This window comes from Epinephelus lanceolatus, chromosome 19 (genome assembly GCF_041903045.1).
Source record: "Epinephelus lanceolatus isolate andai-2023 chromosome 19, ASM4190304v1, whole genome shotgun sequence".
NCBI classification, from domain to species: Eukaryota; Metazoa; Chordata; class Actinopteri; order Perciformes; family Serranidae; genus Epinephelus; species Epinephelus lanceolatus.
In genome coordinates, this window is record NC_135752.1 from 1324930 (window position 1) to 1347016 (window position 22087).

Genomic DNA, 22087 nt, shown 5'->3' on the forward strand with positions numbered 1-22087 from the left:
TTGAAAGCCTCGTTCTTAGTCTTTTACATCCGACCTGGAAAACCTCGCAGCCACTTTTATTTGTTATAGTGTACCGTGCTCCTGGCCCATATTCTGAATTTGTATCTGAATTCTCAGAGGTTTTATCCAGTTTAGTTCTTAAATCAGATAAAGTTATTATTGTAGGCGATTTTAACATTCATGTCGACGTTGATAATGACTCCCTGGCTACCGCGTTTATCTCATTATTAGACTCCATTGGCTTCAGTCAGGGTGTACATGAACCCACTCACTGTTTTAACCATACCCTCGATCTAGTTCTGACGTATGGAATTGAACAGTCTTTCTACAGAATCCCTCGCTATCGGATCATTATTTGATTACTTTAATTAATAATTAATTTCTTTTTACTTGATTACATGCCACTCAGCAACAGTTACTATACTAGATGTTTATCAGATAGTGCTGTTGCAAAATTTAAGGAAATTATTCCATCTTCGTTAAATTTAACACCATGTCCTTCAGTAACAGAGGTTTCCCGTACCGACTTTAACTTCTCCCAAATTGATCATCTTGTTGATAGCTCCATAGGCTTGCTGCGAACAACACTCGACTCTGTAGCTCCTCTTAAAAAGAAATTAACAAAGCAAAGAAAGTTCGCTCCTTGGTATAACTCTCAAACCCGTAAGTTAAAACAAATATCACGAAAATTTGAAAAGAATTGGTGATTAACCAAACTGGAAGAATCTCGTTTAATCTGGACAGACATTCTCAAAACGTATAAGAGGGGCCTCCGCAATGCCAGAGCAAACTATTACTCAGCATTAATAGAAGACAATAAGAACAACCCCAGGTTTCTTTTCAGCACTGTAGCCAGGCTGACTGAGAGTCAAAGCTCTATTGAGCCTTGTATTCCTTTAGCCCTTAGCAGTAATGATTTTATGAGCTTTTTTAATGACAACATTCTAACTATTAGAGGCAAAATTCATGACCTCCTGTCCTCAGATAGTACCTATCTAACCTCAAACACAGCTGTAAGACTTAATATATATGTGGTGGGGAATACTCCCCTAGTGTTGGTATGTGTGTGTGGCGATTGTGAACGCAGCCTGAGGCTGACTCCTTCCCCCAACCAACTCCCTAATCAGGCCAGGCTATATGAGGCACCTGTGTGCCATTGTTCAGTCAGTTGGTCTTCTGCTCTGTCACTGCTGTGGCTGGTATCCTGTGCCCTAGGTATGATTAGTAAAGAAACCCTCATAATTCCCATGTTAAGTGACATTTTTCTTTAAAAGGTTGATTTGTTTGTGTTTAGAGTGTTTGCTGCAACCTTGGGGACCCCCTATCTGCTCCCTGCCCTTAAAGTGACTTAATGCCATAGCTAGAGGTGGTGAGTAGGAGCACAGTTTTAATAATTTTTAATGCAATTTGGGCCTGGTTAATAGTTTGTTCATTCTCCCAGGTTCTCCCACCCTACCTACTGCTGCTTTGTCCCCTTTTGTGTTCATTAATTGAGTCCCTTTATTTACCTTATTCTCGTTTTGTTAGGGTTTACTTTAGTGGGTTTTCTTTGATTTTCTTTAAGGTTCAGTTTCCTGGGTTATCCTCTTTAAATATCTGTTACAATCAACTGGGTTATATTACACTGTTTGTTGGTTTATTTCCTGGTTACTTTATTTCTTTGTTACTTTGTTTACTGATTTGGTTGAGTTTTTTGTTTACTTTACTGGGTTATTGCATCCAGTTATTTGAATACCTTAATTCATTTTGACTATTTTGATTACTTTATTCTATTCTATTACTTTATTACATTAATTGTTTAATTGATTACTGGGTTGCCATATTGTATTTCCTTTGCCTGTTTATTTGGTTATTTGTTTCTGACCTTTTTTGTATTTAGTCTTTTTCTTTCAAGAGCAGAGCACCATATTGTTGGGGGGGCTAAGCACTCGTAGTGAGGTCCTTTCACTCTGTGCATGTGAGTAAATGCACGGGGACACCCTAGACTGCACCATTTGTTTGCTGTGAGGATTGCTGTGAAGGTTGCTGTGAGGTTTGCTGTGTTGCACCTGAGGTAAATAGCGGTAGCACCCTGGACCCTCCTCTGTGTAGTCTGCCTCTCCACATGTGGCCTCTGCTTAGTTTTATTTAGTTATGTTTAAGTTGGTTTGGGTTCTTATACAGACTTTTTAACAAATTAACTTTGATAACCTTGATATTGAGGCCTTATTTTAGTGAATAGTAATAAAAGTATTATCTCCCTTACCAGCTTTATGTATTTTCCTTTGTTTATTAACATTCCTTTTTCCTCAGCAGCTCCAGTCCCTGTTTGCTTTATTTTTGATCATTATTATTACAATAAAAACATTTGAGTTATTTGGAAAAATCACGTCTCTGAGTCTTCAGTAACATTCCTGTGTGCCTCCTTATCCATTCCTTCAACATTATTCAAGTTCTAAATGGTATTTCCTGGGGTGTAAGTCCCCAGGTGGCGTTGTCCAGCTTTCTTTTAATCCTCCCCGTAGTGTCCCTCGCCACATATTTAGATTGCTTCTCGCCGATTTCTCCAACAATTGACCGCAGTGATTTCTTCATCTAACTTATCGTGTCTCTTAGACCCCATCCCAACTAGGCTACTTAAGGAGGTCTTACCTTTAGTTAAAACTCACTTATTAGACATGATCAATATATCTTTATTAACAGGCTATGTACCACAGTCTTTTAAGGTAGCTGTAATTAAACCTCTACTAAAAAAGCCCACCCTGGATCCAGAGGTGTTAGCCAACTATAGACCAATATCTAATCTTCCCTTTATGTCAAAGATCCTTGAGAAAGTAGTCGCAGACCAGCTGTGTGATTTTCTCCATGATAATAATATATTTGAAGAATTTCAGTCAGGATTTAGAGTGCATCATAGCACTGAGACAGCACTAGTTAAAATTACAAATGACCTTCTGATTGCTTCAGACAAAGGACTTGTCTCTGTACTTGTTTTATTAGATCTTAGTGCAGCGTTTGACACAATTGACCATCAAATTCTGCTACAGAGACTGGAACATTTAATTGGCCTAAAAGGTTCTGCACTAAGCTGGTTTAAATCTTATTTATCTGATCGTTTTCAGTTTAAGGCTCACGATGAATCATCCTTACATAATAAAGTTTGTTTTGGAGTTCCACAAGGTTCTGTGCTCGGACCAATCTTATTTACTCTATATAAGCTTCCTTTAGGTAACATCATTAGAAATCACTCTGTAAATTTCCATTGTTATGCGGATGATACACAGTTGTATTTATCGATGAAGCCAGAAGAAAGTAATCAATTAACTCCATAACTGCCTTAGAGACATAAAAACTTGGATGAGCACCAATTTCCTGATGTTAAATACATACAAAAGTACAATACATACAAAGTTATTGTTCTTGGCCCCAAACAACTCAGAGACTCTTTATCTGATGACATAGTTTCTCTAGATGGCATTGCTCTGGCCTCTAACACTACCGTAAGAAACCTCCGAGTAACATTTGATCAAGATTTGTCTTAACTCTCATCCTCTCTAACTCCACTCGGACGCCGGCGTCTGCGCTCCCCTCCTCCTCCGTTAAATGGTATCTCACAGGCGCACTACGTCATCAAACCATGTGATGTTTCTCTCGGCTTCCTGAATCCGGCATCGTTTTTCTTTTATTTCTTATGGATTTTGTACCAGAGCAGCCTAAACACATTAAGTCCAAAATTGCGATGAGTGGTGACAAGTCATGTCATGCCGTTTTTCAAGGGGAAAAGTTACAGGATTACTCACAATCTCATGCGAGTGGGGACTTAGATCTTTTATAAAAGGTCTCACCCCTACCACTATTTTTGGCTGAGGTATACCGTCTAGAAAGTGGGATCATAACTTTCACGTTTCATATGGCTTTATTTGGTAATAATTTATGGTGTTTCTGTGACAACATCAGCTATCATAAGCACACCTGATTTCAATAAAGTACAATGTTTGAAGCTGGCTGAGTGTTGTTTGATCACTGATAGTACTGTTTTGAAGCTGAGTGAGCGCTCTTGTCATGTGGAGCTCCGCCTCTTTTTTCATGGAAAAAACACTGTAGAATGGTCATACTTTGAGCAATTTTCTTCAAATTGAAACAAATGTTCATTGATAGTGTGCCTACAGCCCCACAGTGTCATTTACCTGCTCAGATGAAGCCACAGACAGTTATTCATCCTGAAATTCATTTTTTATTTTATTTTAGGCAAACTCTTCAACTTTTTACTGATTTTAGAGGCCCATTACTCTGTCTCTGTATCACCTAGAGTGTTTCTAACACTTTCACAAGAAACTTCAGAGAGTTTTCTTTCTGGTAAGACCTCATGCATGCATGTAGTCAGAGCGGTTCAGAAGCTACAGACATTTTAATTTGGGTATGTCATTTTCGCTACGAAATGCGGGTGGAGTGCAAGAGGTTAAAACAAACCTCACGGACTGCATTTATTCATCTGCGTAATATTGCGAAAATTAGGCCTATCCTGACCCAGAAAGATACAGAAAAATTGTTTGTTACGTTACTGTAACTCCCTATTATCAGGTAGCTCTAGTAAGTCCTTAAAAACTCTCCAGCTAATTCAGAATGCAGCAGCACGTGTACTAACAGGAACTAAGAAACGTGATCATATTTCTCCTGTTTTAGCTTCTCTGCACTGGCTCCCTGTAAAATCCAGAATTGAATTTAAAGTCCTACTGTTAACTTATAAAGCTCTAAATGGTCAAGCTCCGTCATATCTTAGTGAGCTCATAGTGCCATATTATCCCACCAGAACACTGCGCTCTGAGAACGCAGGGTTACTCGTGGTCGCTAAAGTCTCCAAAAGTAGATCAGGAGCCAGAGCCTTCAGCTATCAGGCTCCTCTCCTGTGGAATCATCTTCCTGTTACGGTCCGGGAGGCAGACACCGTCTCCACATTTAAGACTAGACTTAAGACTTTCCTCTTTGATAAAGCTTATAGTTAGGGCTGGCTCAGGCTTGCCCTGTACCAGCCCCTAGTTAGGCTGACTTAGGCCTAGTCTGCCAGAGGACCCCCTATAATACACCGGGCACCTTCTCTCCTTCTCTCTCTCTCTCTCTCTCTCGTATCCTATTACTGCATCTTGCTAACTCGGCCATTCTGGATGTCACTAACTCGGCTTCTTCTCCGGAGCCTTTGTGCTCCACTGTCTCTCAGGTTAACTCGTATTGCAGCGGTGCCTGGACAGCGTGACATGTGTGGTTGTGCTGCTGCCGTGGTCCTGCCAGATGCCTCCTGCTGCTGCTGCCATCATTAGTCATTAGTCATACTTCTACTGTTATTATACACATATGACTATTGTCACACATGTATACTGTCAGATATTAATACATACTTTCAACATATTGTACCACAGTAGCCAGAACTATAACTATAATATTATTACTTTCAATAATGTTGTTGTAAGCTACTGTTATTACCTGCATCTCTCTCTCTCTCTCTCTCTCTCTGTCTCTCTCTCTCTTTGTGTCTCTCTTTCTGTCTCATTGTGTCATACGGATTACTGTTAATTTATTATGCTGATCTGTTCTGTACGACATCTATTGCACGTCTGTCCGTCCTGGAAGAGGGATCCCTCCTCAGTTGCTCTTCCTGAGGTTTCTACCGTTTTTTTCCCCCGTTAAAGGTTTTTTTGGGGGAGTTTTTCCTGATCGGCTGTGAGGGTCATAAGGACAGAGGGATGTCGTATGCTGTAAAGCCCTGTGAGGCAAATTGTGATTTGTGATATTGGGCTTTATAAATAAAATTGAAAATTGAACTGAAATTGAATTTGGTCACACCAGGGGGAAAAAAATGATCCACTGTGGAATTTTAGTTTTGCTTTGGTTCCTGTTCACACTGACTTTTTGAAAAATAACCAAGAGAAGTAAACATGAAGTTCTACCAACTGACGGTAAATTGTTGATTGGACAGTTTTGGTGTTTGTCATCCTGCATCCTCAGGACCCATGTGGGGAAATCAAATTCTAGTGACTGACAGAAGTTCATGTAGCAGCACTTTAATGTTTCTAAAGTGTTTATATTTCTGCTTTTTGGTCTCACAAAGAGCACATAGAGAAATAACAGATTGTAAGCATTATTAGTGAGCTATTATTAGACTGAAAAGCAATGGGATGTTGTAATTAATGACTAACACAAAGACAGGATGAAAAGAAGGTGTCTTGTACAATAATGATTCGGGGCTAAATACTGTAAGATCACTGTCACACGCTTTAAAATGGACTTAAAGGGATAGTGCACCCAAAAATGAAAATTCAGCCATTATCTACTCACCCATATGCCGATGGAGGCCCTGGTGAAGTTTTAGAGTCCTCACATCCCTTGCGGAGATCGGCGGGGGGAGCGGCTAGCACACCTAATGGCTGACGGCGCCCCAGACTATAACGTCCAAGAACACAAAATTGAATCCACAAAATATCTCCATACTGCTCATCCATAATGATCCAAGTGTGCTGAAGCCCCGACATAAAAAGTTGTTTCGAAAAACGTCATATGAACTCTGTTTTTAGCCTCATTGTAGCCTGTAGCTCTGACTGCCTCTCTGTGCTCCGCGTTCACGTGTGCGCGCGACCAGTGAAAGCATAAGCTTTGCTCACCCGTGTTTACATCACGTTACACATGCACCCAGGGCCGTATGCAGGATTTTTGAAATACCGAGGTCATTTAGTTGTGGTGCACGTGGGGGGGTCAGAAATTTTTGTCAATTATATATCAAAAGCCTTCAATCTGGTGTACTTTGACAGCCAAATTAAGAGGCTACACCTATAAAGAACTACACACATCATATTAGAATAATCCCATGTTATCATGTTTCTCTTCCCACTTCATACTATAGCGAAATTGCCTTTCACCAAACTTTGTTTGTGGGTATTTATAATTATGTTTGAACCACTTATTCTTTAGCAGGAAGTACTTCTCTTCATCTGTCAGTTGTCAGTTATATTAATTTTTATGTCAATGAAAAAAACAAATCTGTGTGACTAAATTCTTACATTTTTACGTGTATCTCACCATAGCAAGTTGGAAGTAGACATATTCTGCCATATATGAAGAGGGGAGACTCTCTGGAATCTGGCAATATAAGAACCATGATGGTGGGACATTCTGTCACTTCACAGTTGTCCAAAACATGTGGTTTGTGCCAGGCGGACATGATTGCCAATATTTTTTCATTATTGCAAGAAATTCCATTGACTCATTCACAAGTCAAAAATGTATTTTATCTGAAAGAAACATGCAATATTTACATCTAAGATCATAGAAAAAAAGTCAACCAAGTGCAATGATGTCCTCCAAGATAATATTTGCCACTTTGTTTGCAGTAAACAGTCTGTTGTTGTTTTTCAGTTTCAGTTATATATTGGGGGGGCATTTTGGACATTGGGGGACACACATGTCCCCCTCAATGTATACGGTGACTACGGCCCTGTCATGCATGCATAATTAGGCTACTGTTGTCTGGGTGCGCAAAGATAAATTGTGCTGGTCTTGTCATACAAAGTTTGATGGAGTGTCAACTGGACAATATGGAGATATTTACATCTTGAAAGCTGGACTACAAATGTGGATAGACAGGGAGAAACACACACAAGCCTAAGACGTGGTAAGAGACGATATTCCTCACTATATGAAGTGACTGATAACAAGATCTGTATAATGGATTGTAAAGAAATTCATCAGGTTTTTATTTTGTAGACAATTGATCTGTATTTATAGCGTGATGGGATGACAGCACAATGATGTGTGTGGTATCACTGGAAAGCTCTGCTCCTGCACTTTCATGTGATATGTGTGGCATTTCTGTGCGAGCCTGCATTCGTGAGTAATCCATCTAAGAATAATGTGTGTGCAAAGCTGTATGAAAGCTGCGTCGATCAAACAAGAGTACTAGAATTTTCTTTTTTAAATAATTGTTATTATAGAGAAGAGAGAGTCACTCAATCACCTTCCATCGGTCCTCCCACTTACTTTCACCGCACAAATGAAATGGTTTATTTTTATTTTCATTTTATTCATTCATTTAGGTCGGGAAAAAATACCGAGGTCATGACCTCAGTGTCCTCAATGGTAGTTACGGCCTTGCATGCACCGCAGGGGGAGACAGCAGTAACCACAGAGCTAAAAGATAATTTGCACTACGGTCTTTTAGCAAAGTACAGCCCAACATGTCTGAAGACTTTGAAATTGAGGAGGAACAGCATTTCTTTCTTGAGCCGTATTTGTTTGAGCCCGAGTATACGGACGGAACTCAGGCTACTGGACGAAGCAGCCGCCGCAGCTCATGAGCCTGACCCTCAGCCAGCCGCAGAATACCGGAGTCGAGCACTGGAAACCTGGTGGTGTAGTTGTTTCAAATGCAAAGCAATGCCAACAGATGAGGAAAGTCTTTGCTGCTCAGACTGGGAATTGGCGATGCCTGCACTTGAGAATCTGGACATCAGTACTGACGAGACTGCTGCTCTTCAGAGACCGTGCATCACCGATCACCCTGAGCGCGCACATGTGAGGGCGGAGCACAGAGAGGCAGTCAGAGCTACAGGCTACAATGAGGCTAAAAACAGAGTTCATATGACGTTTATTGAAACAACTTTTTATGTCGGGGCTTCAGCACACTTGGATCACTACGGATGAGCATGTTAGAGATACTTTGTGGATTCAATTTTGTGTTCTTGGACGTTAGTCTGGGGCGCCGTCTGCCATTAGGTGTGCTAGCCGCTCCCCCCGCCGATCTCCGCAAGGGAAGTGAGGACTCTAAAACTTCACCAGGGCCTCCGTCGGCATTTGGGTGAGTAGATAATGGCTGAATTTTCATTTTTGGGTGCACTATCCCTTTAATGAACAGACAAAGTTCATACAGTCGGATACAATGATGGCAGTGTTAACAGCTTTCTAATGAGGAAAAATACCCTCACTGACATGCATTTGTGTTACCGTGGTTACATGTATATATGGCCTTATCAGGATCTATCATGAGATTGCAGACAGTGTTCACTATCAACAGGTGGATTTATTATTGGTCTGCTTGTTGCTAAAATAACATATCAGCTATCATAAAGTCCTGTGGTTGGTTTTGTTTTCTTTCGCACCACAAATACACTACACCAAAGTCATTTTAAATGAACCAAATAGGTTAGGTGTGAAAGCATCCTCAGAAATGGCAGAAAGGTTTATCAAAACCTGTTGAAATATAAACGCAGTTGATATTCCCTGAGACATCAGCATGAGGATTGCTAGAAACCATTCAATATAAGCAAAAAATAATAATTTGGGTGAAGTGACCATTTTGGACTTTTGCATTCTAATACATGAGGTTTTGGTACGAGCATAATAACAATCAAATTAATCCAAAATAAGCTCACCTGCTACCTGTAAATCCTGGCACACATGTACAGTTAGCTCCCCACAGCCCATCATTGCAGACACCATCATTTTCACACTGGACATCCTCACCACACTGTATTGGAGGATAGTCCCACCTGGAAGAAAAGGTTTGAAACTTTGCTTCAGTGAATGATAAATGAAATGTTGTTTTGTGTGGGCACTGTATGCTTAAACTACAGTTAGCTTTGCCTGTTCAAACCAATAAATAAAGGGATGAGTGAGTACTCACTGACAGAGAGGGCCACTGTAACCCTTGGGGCAAATACAGGTGTACATGTTGGGTCCATCCTGACAGGTGCCTCCATGTTCACAGGCATGATGCTCACACTCATCTAGATCCTCATCACAGAGTGTGCCAGCATATCCAAGGTGGCAATGACACTCAAAACCAGCTAAGTAGTCCTTACAGCTTCCATGAACACAGGGCTGAGATGAACAGTCATCAGTGTCTATCTCACACAGTTCCCCATCCCAACCTAGGTCACAGATACAGAGGAATTTATTAAAGATGTCTTCACAAGTGGCTCCATTTAGACAAGGATCTGATTCACAAACAGGGGCGCTGCTACAACCCAGATGAATCTTTGGTTTTCCAACTAAGTGGAACTGAGATGGCTGCGGGGCTTTATAGTCATCCACAAAAGGGAGGTAGACTCTGCCAACCCTCACTGCACCCAAGCAGCCAGTAAAGCTCTCTGCGATAGCCAACATGGCTCCTTTTTCATTGAGAAAGCGAAGGCTTCCTGTACGCTCCAGCATGCTGCTGGCGTCTGTGATCCCATCCACAGTGATGACCCAGGGAGAGGCTTTGCGCTTCTTCTCAGCCATTGAGATGTTGACACGGTGCCAGTTCCCGTCAGCCACTCGACGAACACCTGTAAAAGTCAGCGTCTCGACACTGTTGCCAATGTGGATCTCCACTCGCACTGAAGAGTCCAACAGCCCTACCATCAGCAGGTCAGAGCCCCAAGAGGCCCTCAGGAGCACAGCGTTCTCTGAATGAGTGCGCATCTCCATGTATATGTCAGAAACAGGTTCAGCCAGGGAGCCTCCAGCACTGTAGTGCACAGGGTTGTTCTCAAACGTGGCATTGTAGACACCTAACAGTCAACATGGAGAAATATTTGTATTATTATTTTATTGTTTTAATTTCATTTATTGTAAGGAACACTGACAATTTAGATTTGCACTTGTTTGCTGCAGAGTCAATAGCCATTTAACCAGGTAACTACTCAACACACATCTGGCGTGTGACACATGCATTCACCTTCCATCTCACGGTCTCACTCTGCCCAAACAATTCTCACACCAGTGACGAACGCTGGAAAAAAGGCTGCCAGCTGAGTATTTTCAAACAGCTGGCGCGCCGGGTGGGCGGAGTTGAAGTTTGCAGCCAGACTTCAGAGAGGGGAGAGGAGAGGGGCAGACTCCGCCTCCGTCCCATGCCGGGCGTCATTGTCCACTGGAACTTTAGCGGCATGCATGCGAGGGGCTGGAACTGTCGGATCGCGAGATCATAATGTCACGCAATAATTTGCGGAGACCCTTGCGGTATAAAGCAGGGCTGGACTGGGACAAAAAAAATAGCCCTATTTTGGTCATGGAGGCCCTTTATGATTGGTGAAATATCATACGCACACACTGCGCTGTTACCAAAATTAAAATAAATCTCAGTAGTACCCTACGTGCCCTGGAAGAGAGTACCAAGGCTAGAAAATCAATGTGCTCATTCACTACTCATATACATCCTGGTGGTAGTAACAGTTAGATGGCCACAGAGTACACAATGCCTATGGTGAAAGCACTTGCAAAAGAAACTCTACAAGGTTTATCAGTAGCTATGTTTCCATCCAAAAGTGATTGGAATCATTGGGAAATGCGTATTAAAAGAAATATGAATTTTGTGTGTTTCCATTAAATGTACGGAATTTTCCACAGAACCGGAAACAAAACAAGTCTCGCATTCTTCTACTTCTACGTTTTCTAGTGGTTGGCAACCAGCTTGTAAATGCGTTACCGCCTTCCCAACCCGGAGTGTGGATATCACCATGGAGAGAGGTGCGCTACGTCAGACTTAATTTGAACATAACTGTTTCCATCCCCCGTTTTGCGAATCAACATTTTTTCAAATCAACCAAAACTCGGCTAAAGTGAGCGTATTTTAGTTTGTGCGAATCAGGGGATTTTAATTTGAATTTTGGCGTTTCCATCATAATTTTCCGATGCGATACTTCTAGATGCGCATCTAAACAGGCTGATGGAAACATGGCTATTTCAATTTCTAATAAAATGTGTGCAAGTACAAATAAGATACATAAATGTTGGCATTTTTTGTCCCAGTCCAGCCCTGTACACAGGTCATTAAAGTCCTTGAATTTATCTATTTCTGTATGAAACTGCATGAAAACAGGATTTCTTGGTGTGAATTTCAAAATTTTCTTGGGGAACCCCGAACCCTCCTTGAAATCTTTCTGTTTGTCACAACGGGACATATTACTGGATTTTTTAAGCAGATGACTACACTACCATAGATTGATGAAATCGACCTTGATCTGCGCCATAAAACAAATATACGTCTATATCCATAGACTTGTGGGGCTTAGGCCTATAGATATGAATATGTAAACGTACACTCATTTCTTCTGTTTGCCACATGTGCATATTAACTCTTTCAAGGTAAAAAAAACCAAAAATGTGCCGTCATGTCCACGTATGTTCGTGACCACGCACGCACAAGCAGATATTACGTCACAAGCTAAAATCTCACTCCAGCCCTCTGACCAAAGTTGGCAACCCTGACTTACTGTACGTTCACACCAAAAGCTGCCAGAGCTGCAAAGGCGTCAGGTCTAATTCATTTTCAATAGATAGTGGCAACCAGGGGCGTTTTGATCTGCAAAAGTGATGAGTGGCGGCGTTCGGCGAATTGCGCTGCAAATGAAAGTTGAACACTGGTTAACTTTATGCAAATTAGCTATGACGCATTTGAGCTGCAAATGACCAGGTACCAATCGAAAAGTAGATGACCATCGCTTGTGTTGAACCCAGACAACATCCTCGGAAACTTTTAGTTCCTACCACACATTCGTTCCTACTTCAAAACAAGCAGTAAGCTGTCAAACTGATCGATGTTCAGCCTGAAGTAGCGCTGGAACCTCTCCCCATCCAGCTGCAGCTCCCGCACCAGCCGATGATATTCCCCGTGCTGTTCACAGCCCCGGAGGATATCATGAACCCAGAGCCGACGGCGGCTACATCCACGCAGGTACTACACAGCAGCAGTGTCTTCTTCCATGCTGAATCGATACACAGGTGTGGACAAGTGCACTTACTTACACAATTTCTTTGTGTTCTGGAACGCATGTTATTAGTAGGAATGCAATTCATTTGCTCTCCTTACCACCAGTTTAACTAATCGCACTGTAGGCACTTGAACGCAAACCAATGACAGTGTTTCCCCTAGGTTTACAGCTTTGGGCGGGAATAACAAATCAAAAACCTTTGCTCATATTCGGTACGGGTTCAGCCCACTTGACATGCTGCTGTGTTGTGCTACAGCCTATTCAAGTACTGGAATTTGTTATTTACGTGACAACGTCTGAACGCAACACAGGCTATGTGTGTTTAATGTTTAATGTCAGACCTATTTAGACTTTTTATTCTGTTTTCATTGTCCAAAGAGAAAGTTTCTGTTCTCAGGCAAATGCACGAAGTCACATTTCTGTGCTCCAGCCAGTAACCTGCTTTGAGGCTCCTTTAAATTGAGAAGCATAATCGAATGTTCAGAATTTGATGTCACGAGCACAAGTATTTTACCAGCGGCGCTGCTAGAGCGAATTCAGCTATTTTGCAGCTCTGGCAGCTTTTGGTGTGAACGTACAGTTAGGGTATGTTCCGATCAGGGGCGTTGCTAGGAGTTGAAAACATCTGGGGCTTTAGCCCTGAAGTGAGAACAATTCCTTACCTGGGGGTTCGGGGGGTTGTCCCCCGGGGAAATTTTGAATAATTTCATGTAATTTTAACGTATTTTGACAAAGAATGAGCACTCGTTTTCTATTATTGGGTTGCCCAAATTGTTGGGTAAAACCTGTTAAACCAGAAAGTCCCCCAACTGGGGGACTTTGAGAACGACTTTGCAAACTGTGTGAAACAATGCACTAATCACGAAGAATATGCTGCACTAGGCCTGTCTCTATATGCGAAGTCGGTTAATTGCACTGTAAATTAAAAGGGAGACGGTAACTTTTCCGGCCGCGATTAATTGCCATATTCATGCGTGTTTGTTTTCCTCGTCTCTCTCCACCAAAGAGACTGGATGACAAGAGCGTTCACTGCCGTGCATCGTCTGGCAGCCAGGTGAGTTGGTTCATTAATGTAATGAATGGAGGGAAAGCTCTTGTCATCGAGTGTTTTTGTCTCTGTGGGGGAGGTGGGGCTATGGGCTACACACACACACACAGTGCGATCTTTGTGAGGGGGAGACGAGGCGGAGAAAAAACAAACAGTTGAGATTGACAAGAGAAAGACAGGGAACTTGTTCCTAAACCAAATGCCACGGCCCCTGTGTGGGAGTATTTTGGATTTAAACCAAATGACAGAGGGGAGCCCAGTAATTTGGATGAGCTGGTGTGCTAGGTTTGTTCTAAAAACATCTCAACAAAAAGAGCGAATACGACCAACTTAACTGCAGTGCTGTCAGTCTCGTGTTGGTGGGTATAGCGTCATTCTATTGGCTTTAACGAACTGAACGGTCAGTTATCAGTTAATGTCAGTCCACACAGGCCAAATAGGATTGGAGTGGCAAAATGCAGCATTTTCAGGACATCACTTAACATTTTTTGAGAGGACAAAACACTTGATGTTTGGCTAAAAAATGACATGTCCCCAGCAAAAAAAAAAAGAAAGGAAGAGAAAATCGCAGGGCTGTCAGGAGCAAACTGCCACAAACAACTAGAAGAAGTAGTAAGCCATGTTCTAAGCGGGATAATGTATAGTGAGCTGGTGACATTTGAAAAATAACTCCCTTCAGGGGAATGGAACCCCGACGCACACTAAACATTATCCCTTACTTCACATTTAGATGTGTGTGTGTGGTCAGTTTGGAGTGGGAAATACATGAAAAAAAATGAAACGGACAGTTGTATGTGTATATACTTAACATCATTAGGGATTAACAGAAACAAAAAAATCAAACATATAGTCATGTACATATGGTATGTAAGCTGGTGTGAAAGTGAATGTGTTGTGTGCTGCTGTGCTGCTTGCGTTGCTGTATGTTGTTGTGCTCCCGTGCCGTGCTGTGGACTTTAAGTTGGAAACAAGGTGCTTCATTAGTAAAAAAACAAAACAACAACAACAAAAAAAACCAGAGGCTTAAAAGATCCGGGGCTGTGCCCGAAAGATCTGGGGCTATAGCCAGGAATGTCTAGGTCTAATGACGTCCATGGTTCTGATCCAGAGTAGGCTACTGAACTGATGATGACCAAATGAACTGAGAGTCCAGCATTTACATAGACATATTTTTTTTAAAAGGACTTTCTTGAGAAATTTACCTGTGAGAACTTTTCGCTTTCTCCAAAGTTCATCAAGTGACAGTTTCAGATAAATAGTAAAATCCAGAGCCTGTATCTACCAAACATCTCAGAGTAGAACATCACTCCTTCCTCTGCTATCATTCAGGAGAGCTCCAGAGGAGTCCTAACTTGCGGGGAGCTGCAGGAGCTTGTGGTGAGGCAGAGAAATTTCACAGGAGAAGAGATGTATTGGAATGCCTGATCACATTAGGCTTAAAAACAAAAATATTTTTTTTGTGACTGACTTTGTCTGGGATGCAGTGAATACATTGTCTATGCAGAAACAGATTTTTTTTGGAACAGGCAATGTACAGCTATGAATCTACGTGTTGTAATATAGATGAGATGTCCCAAATAGATTATTTGCTTATCTAGCATACATGTTATTTGAAGTTTAAAATACTTAGGGGTCCTTATCAATCCTTCCCTTGACACACTAACCATTAATAACTACAATAAAGTGCTGAATGATACAGAATATAGATTTGGAGATGGGGCACACTCTCTGCATTATTTCATTCTACACTTGCGCTTATTAAAATTAATGTATTGCCATATATTAATTTTATCAGCTCAGTGATACCTTTAGCTCCACCATATCACTGCTGGAGGAAGTTGCATTCTGTCATCAGCATGTATTTAAAAAATCCTAGAATCAAAGCCTCTACTTTGCAATTATCAGGAGGTGTTAACCTGCTTAGTTTTGAATGGTGTTTGCCCTGTGTCCCACTGAAGATCAAGTAACATATCCACACAGCCTACCAAATTTGATATACTCCAACATATCCTATAAGAAAGTTAAACGGGATTCTGGGCCAATTATATCATCCCTATTCACTGTTTGGCAAAAAGTGTCACAGTTTGCGAAAATACTCAATGAATTCTTTTGTCAACCTCCAGTTTTTCATAACTATTCTATTTTGGTAGATGGGAGGCTCTTTTTACAGTGGGATGATAAAGGTCTTCATACTATAATGTTCAAGACATTATTCCCTATAATGTTCAAGACATTATAGGGCAACAAGGACTCCATGAGTTCTAAGACCTACAAAAGTCTTATAACTTCCTAGGCACTTCCTTCCCTTTTAATTTACAATTACAGGCAGCTATGCACACTCAACTTTTCCCATGGTGAACTGATTTAGAAACTCACCCCCTTCATTTCACAGTTGGCACTGAAGACGAAAATAAAGGTATTGTCTCAGACCTTTGTAAGTGTATAACTAAAGCTTCATGTAAGCCTTTGCCCCTTAACAGACTATGGAAGAGTGATATGGGGGGAGGTGCAGCCTGCTTGGAAACAAGGAATGACCTACAAGCGCAGGCTCTTCCTTCAAGAGCTCGGGATGGCGTTGATTTCACCCCACTTGTCAAGAAGGCGGAGGCTCCCACATGATCCAGGCTTGGCTGAGGCGGTGGTTGCCCTTCGCAGGGCTGGCCAGAGTAACAGCCAGCCAGCAGCATCCGGGAGAGGCAGGCAGAGAACCAGGCAGGTACTTGCCCTGTATAGAAGCACATCATCTGCCTCCAGCAACCAACTAGCAGCCTCCAACACAGCCAGCCAGAGGAACGGCAGCAACCTGCCACCAGCTAACGGCCGACCCAGCGAGCCGAAGAGGAGGCAGCCTGGTCGGCGCTTGTGTGTTCTGTGCACACGCACAAAGAGAGGAAAAGTGGACACTGTCTGCTTCGAATGCAAATGTACCGCCTGTAAGGAGCATCGTGTCAGGGTGTTTTACTGCCAGCCCATTGTTCTCAAAAAAATTACATGGAATTGAATAGGGGACTCAATGAGTCTTTTACTTTAATCTTACACTGTACAAAAAGTAAAACTGCGTATGAACTAATATTCTGCATGAAAATTGACTGACCTCAGGCAGATATAAGTATTAAAAAAATATCCCTCCAGCCTCTTGTAAACTGAAATTATTTCACTTTTGGGGTGTTTTTTTGAATAAAAATGAGTGGTACATCACAGAAACCAGCCTGTAAAGGGTTAATTAACTAATTTTATTTTTTGAATTTAACAGTCATGGTGGGAGAGAAGTTAAATAACATAACCAAAAACGAAAAATTTTAAAATATAAAACCATTAAAAAGTTATGACTTCAGCCATCATGAGGACACAATGAGTCCTTAACTGGGTGAAAGCTATATATTTTTTTCAATCTAACACTACAAAAAAAGTAAAAATGCATAAAAACTGATATTCCTCATAAACATTGCCTGAGCTCAGACAGTTGTAATCATTTAAAAAAAAAATCCCTCTCTAACTAGATAATATTTCATTTTTGGGCTGTTTTTTGAATAAAAACGAGTGGCACATCACAGAAACCAGCCTGAAAAGGGTTAATTAACTAATTTTATTGTTTGAATTATAACATTCATGGTGGGAGAGAAGTTAAATAACATAACAAAAAAAAAAAAATCTTAAAAGATAAAACCATTAAAAAGTTATGACTTCAACCATCACAAGGACTCAATGAGTCCCTACTGGGTGAATGGATGGAATTTAAAACCGTCTGTAAGGGTTAATAGATTTTGGGAAGATGACGAAAGCCATCCGGCACTCACAGTGTCTACTACTTAATGACACCTCCTCTTTGGAGATAAGTACAAATGATGGGTGCCTCTTGTTAGCTAGTCAGCTAACTTTTGATTTCTTTTTACTCGATTACACGCCACTTGCAACAGTTACTATACTAGATGTTTATCAGATATGCTGTCGCAAAATTGAAGGCAAAGATTCCATCGATGTTGAATTTAATACAATGTCCTTCTGTAACAGAGGCTTCCTGTACCGACTTTAAACTCTCCCGAATTGATCATCTTGTCGATAGCACTGCAGGCTCGCTGCGAACAACACTCGACTCTTCTTAAAAAGAAGTCAACAAATCAAAGAAAGTTCGCTTCTTGGTATAACTCTCAAACCCAAAAATTAAAACAAACACTGCGAGAATCTGAGAGGAATTGGCGATTAACCAAACTGGAAGAATCTTGTTTAATCTGGGAAGAAAGTCCCAAAAGGTATAAGAGGGGACTCCGCAATGCCAGAGCAAACTATTACTCAGCATTAATAGAAGAAAAAAAGAACAACCCCAGGTTTCTTTTCAGCACTGTAGCCAGGCTGACTGAGAGTCAAAGCTCTATTGAGCCTTGTATTCCTTTAGCCCTTAGCAGTAATGATTTTATGAACTATTAGAGGCAAAATTCATGACCTCCAGACCTCAAACTGAACCAATCTGTCCTCAAACACAGCTGTAAGACCTAATATATATTTGGATTGCTTCTGCCCGATTTCTCTTCAACAAGTGACTGCAATGATTTCTTCATCTAAATCATCAACGTGTCTCTTAGACCCCATCCCAACTAGGCTACTTAAGGAGGTCTTTCCTTTAGTTAACACTCATATATTAGATATGATCAATATATCCTTATTAACAGGCTATGTACCACAGTCTTTTAAGGTAGCTGTAATTAAACCTCTACTAAAAAAGCCCACCCTGGATCCAGAGGTGTTAGCCAACTATAGACCAATATCTAATCTTCCCTTTATGTCAAAAATTCTTGAGAAAGTAGTCACAGTCCAGCTGTGATAATAATTTATTTGAAGGATTTCAGTCAGGAAACCTCACGGACTGTGTTTTTTCAACTGTGTAATATTGCGAAAATTAGGCCTATCCTGACCCGAAAAGATGCAGAAAAATTGGTCCACGCTTTTGTTACCTCAAGGCTGGATTACTGTAACTCTCTATTATCAGGTAGCTCTAGTAAGTCCTTAAAAACTCTCCAGCTAATTCAGAATGCAGCAGCACGTGTACTAACAGGAACTAAGAAACGAGATCATATTTCTCCTGTTTTAGTTTCTCTGCACTGGCTCCCTGTAAAATCCAGAATTGAATTTAAAATCCTACTGTTAACTTATAAAGCTCTAAATGGTCAAGCTCCGTCATATCTTAGAGAGCTCATAGTGCCATATTATCCCACCAGAACACTGCGCTCTGAGAACGCAGGGTTACTCGTGGTCCCTAAAGTCTCCAAAAGTAGATCAGGAGCCAGAGCCTTCAGCTATCAGGCTCCTCTCCTGTGGAATCATCTTCCTGTTACGGTCGGGGAGGCAGACACCGTCTCCACATTTAAGACTAGACTTAAGACTTTCCTCTTTGATAAAGCTTATAGTTAGGGCTGGCTCAGGCTTGCCCTGTACCAGCCCCTAGTTAGGCTGACTTAGGCCTAGTCTGCCGGAGGACCCCCTATAATACACCGGGCTCCCTCTCTCTCCCTCTCTCCTTCTCTCTCTCTCTCTTTCTCTCTCTCATGTCCTGTTACTGCATCTTGCTAACTCGGCCATTCTGGATGTCACTAACTCGGCTTCTTCTCCGGAGCCTTTGTGCTCCACTGTCTCTCAGATTAACTCATATCACAGCGGTGCCTGGACAGTGTGACGTGTGTGGTTGTGCTGCTGCCGTGGTCCTGCCAGATGCCTCCTGCTGCTGCTGTTATCATTAGTCATACTTCTACTGTTATTATACACACATGATTATTGTTACATATTATGTATACTATCAGATATTAATATATACTTTCAACATATTGTACCACAATAACCATAATTAGAATTCTAATATTATTATTTTAATTAATGTTGTTGTAAGCTACTGTCATTACCGTCTGTCCTGCATCTCTCTCTCTCTCTCTCTCTCTCTCTCTCTCTCTGTCTCTCTCTGTCTCTCTTTCTGTCTCATTGTGTCATACGGATTACTGTTAATTTATCATGTTCATCTGTTCTGTACGACATCTATTGCACGTCTGTCCGTCCTGGAAGAGGGATCCCTCCTCAGTTGCTCTTCCTGAGGTTTCTACCATTTTTTTTTTCCCCCTTAAAGGTTTTTTTGGGGGGAGTTTTATCCTTATCCGTATGTTGTTAAGCCCTCTGAGGCAAATTGTTATTTGTGATATTTGGCTTTATAAATAAAATTGACTGATTGATCTTACAGCTGCTAAAAGAATGGTAACTTGTTGCTGGAAACAACAACATACACTGTCAATGGGGAAATGGCTTTGCTCATACTGGGACATCGTGCAGTTGGAGCTCTCTACAGCACAACTACATGATGCCAAAACACAAAACATTGCCCGCTAGTCAAAGCTACTTGAGAAGATAAGTGTTTTACTATAAATATTTGTGGTTTAGTGGTTCTTTCAGTTTTATTTTTACATATTTTACCTCCTTGTTGACTCTTTCTTATATTATATATATAATTTCTTATACATGCTATACATGCTACAAATACACAAACATGTACATAAGATATGTGTAATTTTTTTTGTTAATTTCACATACATATATGTTATGAATATCCTTGGCTTTTTTGTGGATATCATCATTTATGATGGATGATTACCTAGCACAATTAGCAAAATATGCACAATATGTACAATACTGTTATGTAATTGTTGTTGGGATGGTATGACTGTTTTGTTTGTTGTCATCGTGGCTGTCAAGGCATTTATGGCGCAGTTGCTGAGTCCAAGACAAATTTCCCTTAGTGGGACAATAAAGTAAATTGTGTCGTATCATATCGTACAATTATGTACTTATTTTCGGTCATGTCATTGTTTTCCTTTTATATATTATTATTCATTGTAAATGCCCATTAGTTACACACAGTGTAATCCCCAATTTTTACAGCTTAACAATGTGTAGAGTTATACAGCCTAGTAGATTTCAGATGTAGTTGCTTATTTTCACCAGCAGGGTGCACATTCATCCCACACAAACGCTGGCAGTGCCCCTAGTTTCCTTGTTTTTCTTTCACTGTTCATGGTCTGTCCATGCAGCGATGCAGACCAGAGCACCACGCGACAGGCGAGCGAGTTTGATAAAGTTGATAACTGCCTGTAAAGTTGTTAAAACTACATTTTTGTTCGAGTTATCAGTTCGGAGGACTTCCGCACAAGGAAGTTTTTATTGCCAAACATCACTGTCTTGATATTGAATATTATTGAGTGAAAACTCTGGTTGTTTTTTTTTTGTATGAGTGGATTCTGATGGCGAGCCAGAGCCTAGACCGGTGGATCGTGGAGCAGGACGTAGGCCTGTACGCGTGGAGGGTGTGACGTCGGCGGGAGCTTCACTGTGCATTGGAAAGAACACAACCATCTCTTCATACAGGTAAGACATAAAACATAAAATCACACTATCCGGGTAGATGAACAATTACACAAACACACTGAAGAAGGACAAATTCACACAAACACTGAAGAAGGAGAAACTGTGAACACTGACTTAATACGGACTTGACTTTTTTGGACTCTTTCGACTCTTTCTGAATTTTCTTTCTTTTTTTTGTTTATTATTGTGGGCCCATATTTCGTAATTCATATCGTGAAGTGTTTTGTTGTTCTATTAAGGGTTATTCAGTGCAGTTTACGGAGTTTGTTGCTAAATTCTGATACAAGAAAAAGAATTCAGTCATATCTGAAATATTTTATGTTTTGCACTTAAAGGTGGCACTTTTCAAATAAAGATTATTTTGGTTACTACTCTTTTCAAACAGTTGTCCTGTCCCATCTATCCTCCTTCTTCTGATTGGCCTAAACTAAGAGTACATGACAGTTATTTTATTATATGTACATTAGACAGTGTTACATTATAATACATATATACATACATATACATATACATACATATATATATATATATATATATATATACATATATATGTATATCTTGTTATGCCACGTTATACTGTTGTTATTGTTTAGAAAGTGATGTGGATGCATGTGCTACAGTATATGCCACCATTTAGGCCAACGAGTTACAAGTGATGCCTGTTATGCTTCTTTTGATTGTGGGATACTGGAATGTAGTCTATAATCACACACCGGAGCGGAATGATGCCGTTGTAGTTTGGTTCAGTGTGAAAATACAAAAGAAAGATGAAGCAGGGGATTTGTAGTGGCTCTATAATGCAATCTCTGTGTAAAAAGGGCTAGTGACTCTCAAATGTTTCTCTAAGGTAAGAGGGTTTTTCCTCAACTGGTTCACTTTCACTCAAATTCGGTGATTCTGACACACATCATAAATTAGAGCC

General features: G+C 40.8%; 1 protein-coding gene across 1 annotated transcript in view; it reads right to left on the reverse strand.

Annotated features, from left to right (window-relative positions):
• Positions 1-22087, reverse strand: part of crb2a (crumbs cell polarity complex component 2a) — a 147440-nt gene that overhangs the window by 17547 nt on the left and 107806 nt on the right. Inside the window, exons 10-11 of the mRNA XM_078162380.1 lie at positions 9647-10517; positions 9396-9512 (exon numbers count right to left, since the gene is read on the reverse strand). Of these exons, the coding sequence (XP_078018506.1) occupies positions 9396-9512; positions 9647-10517 (988 nt within the window). The remainder of the gene's footprint in view (positions 1-9395; positions 9513-9646; positions 10518-22087) is intronic.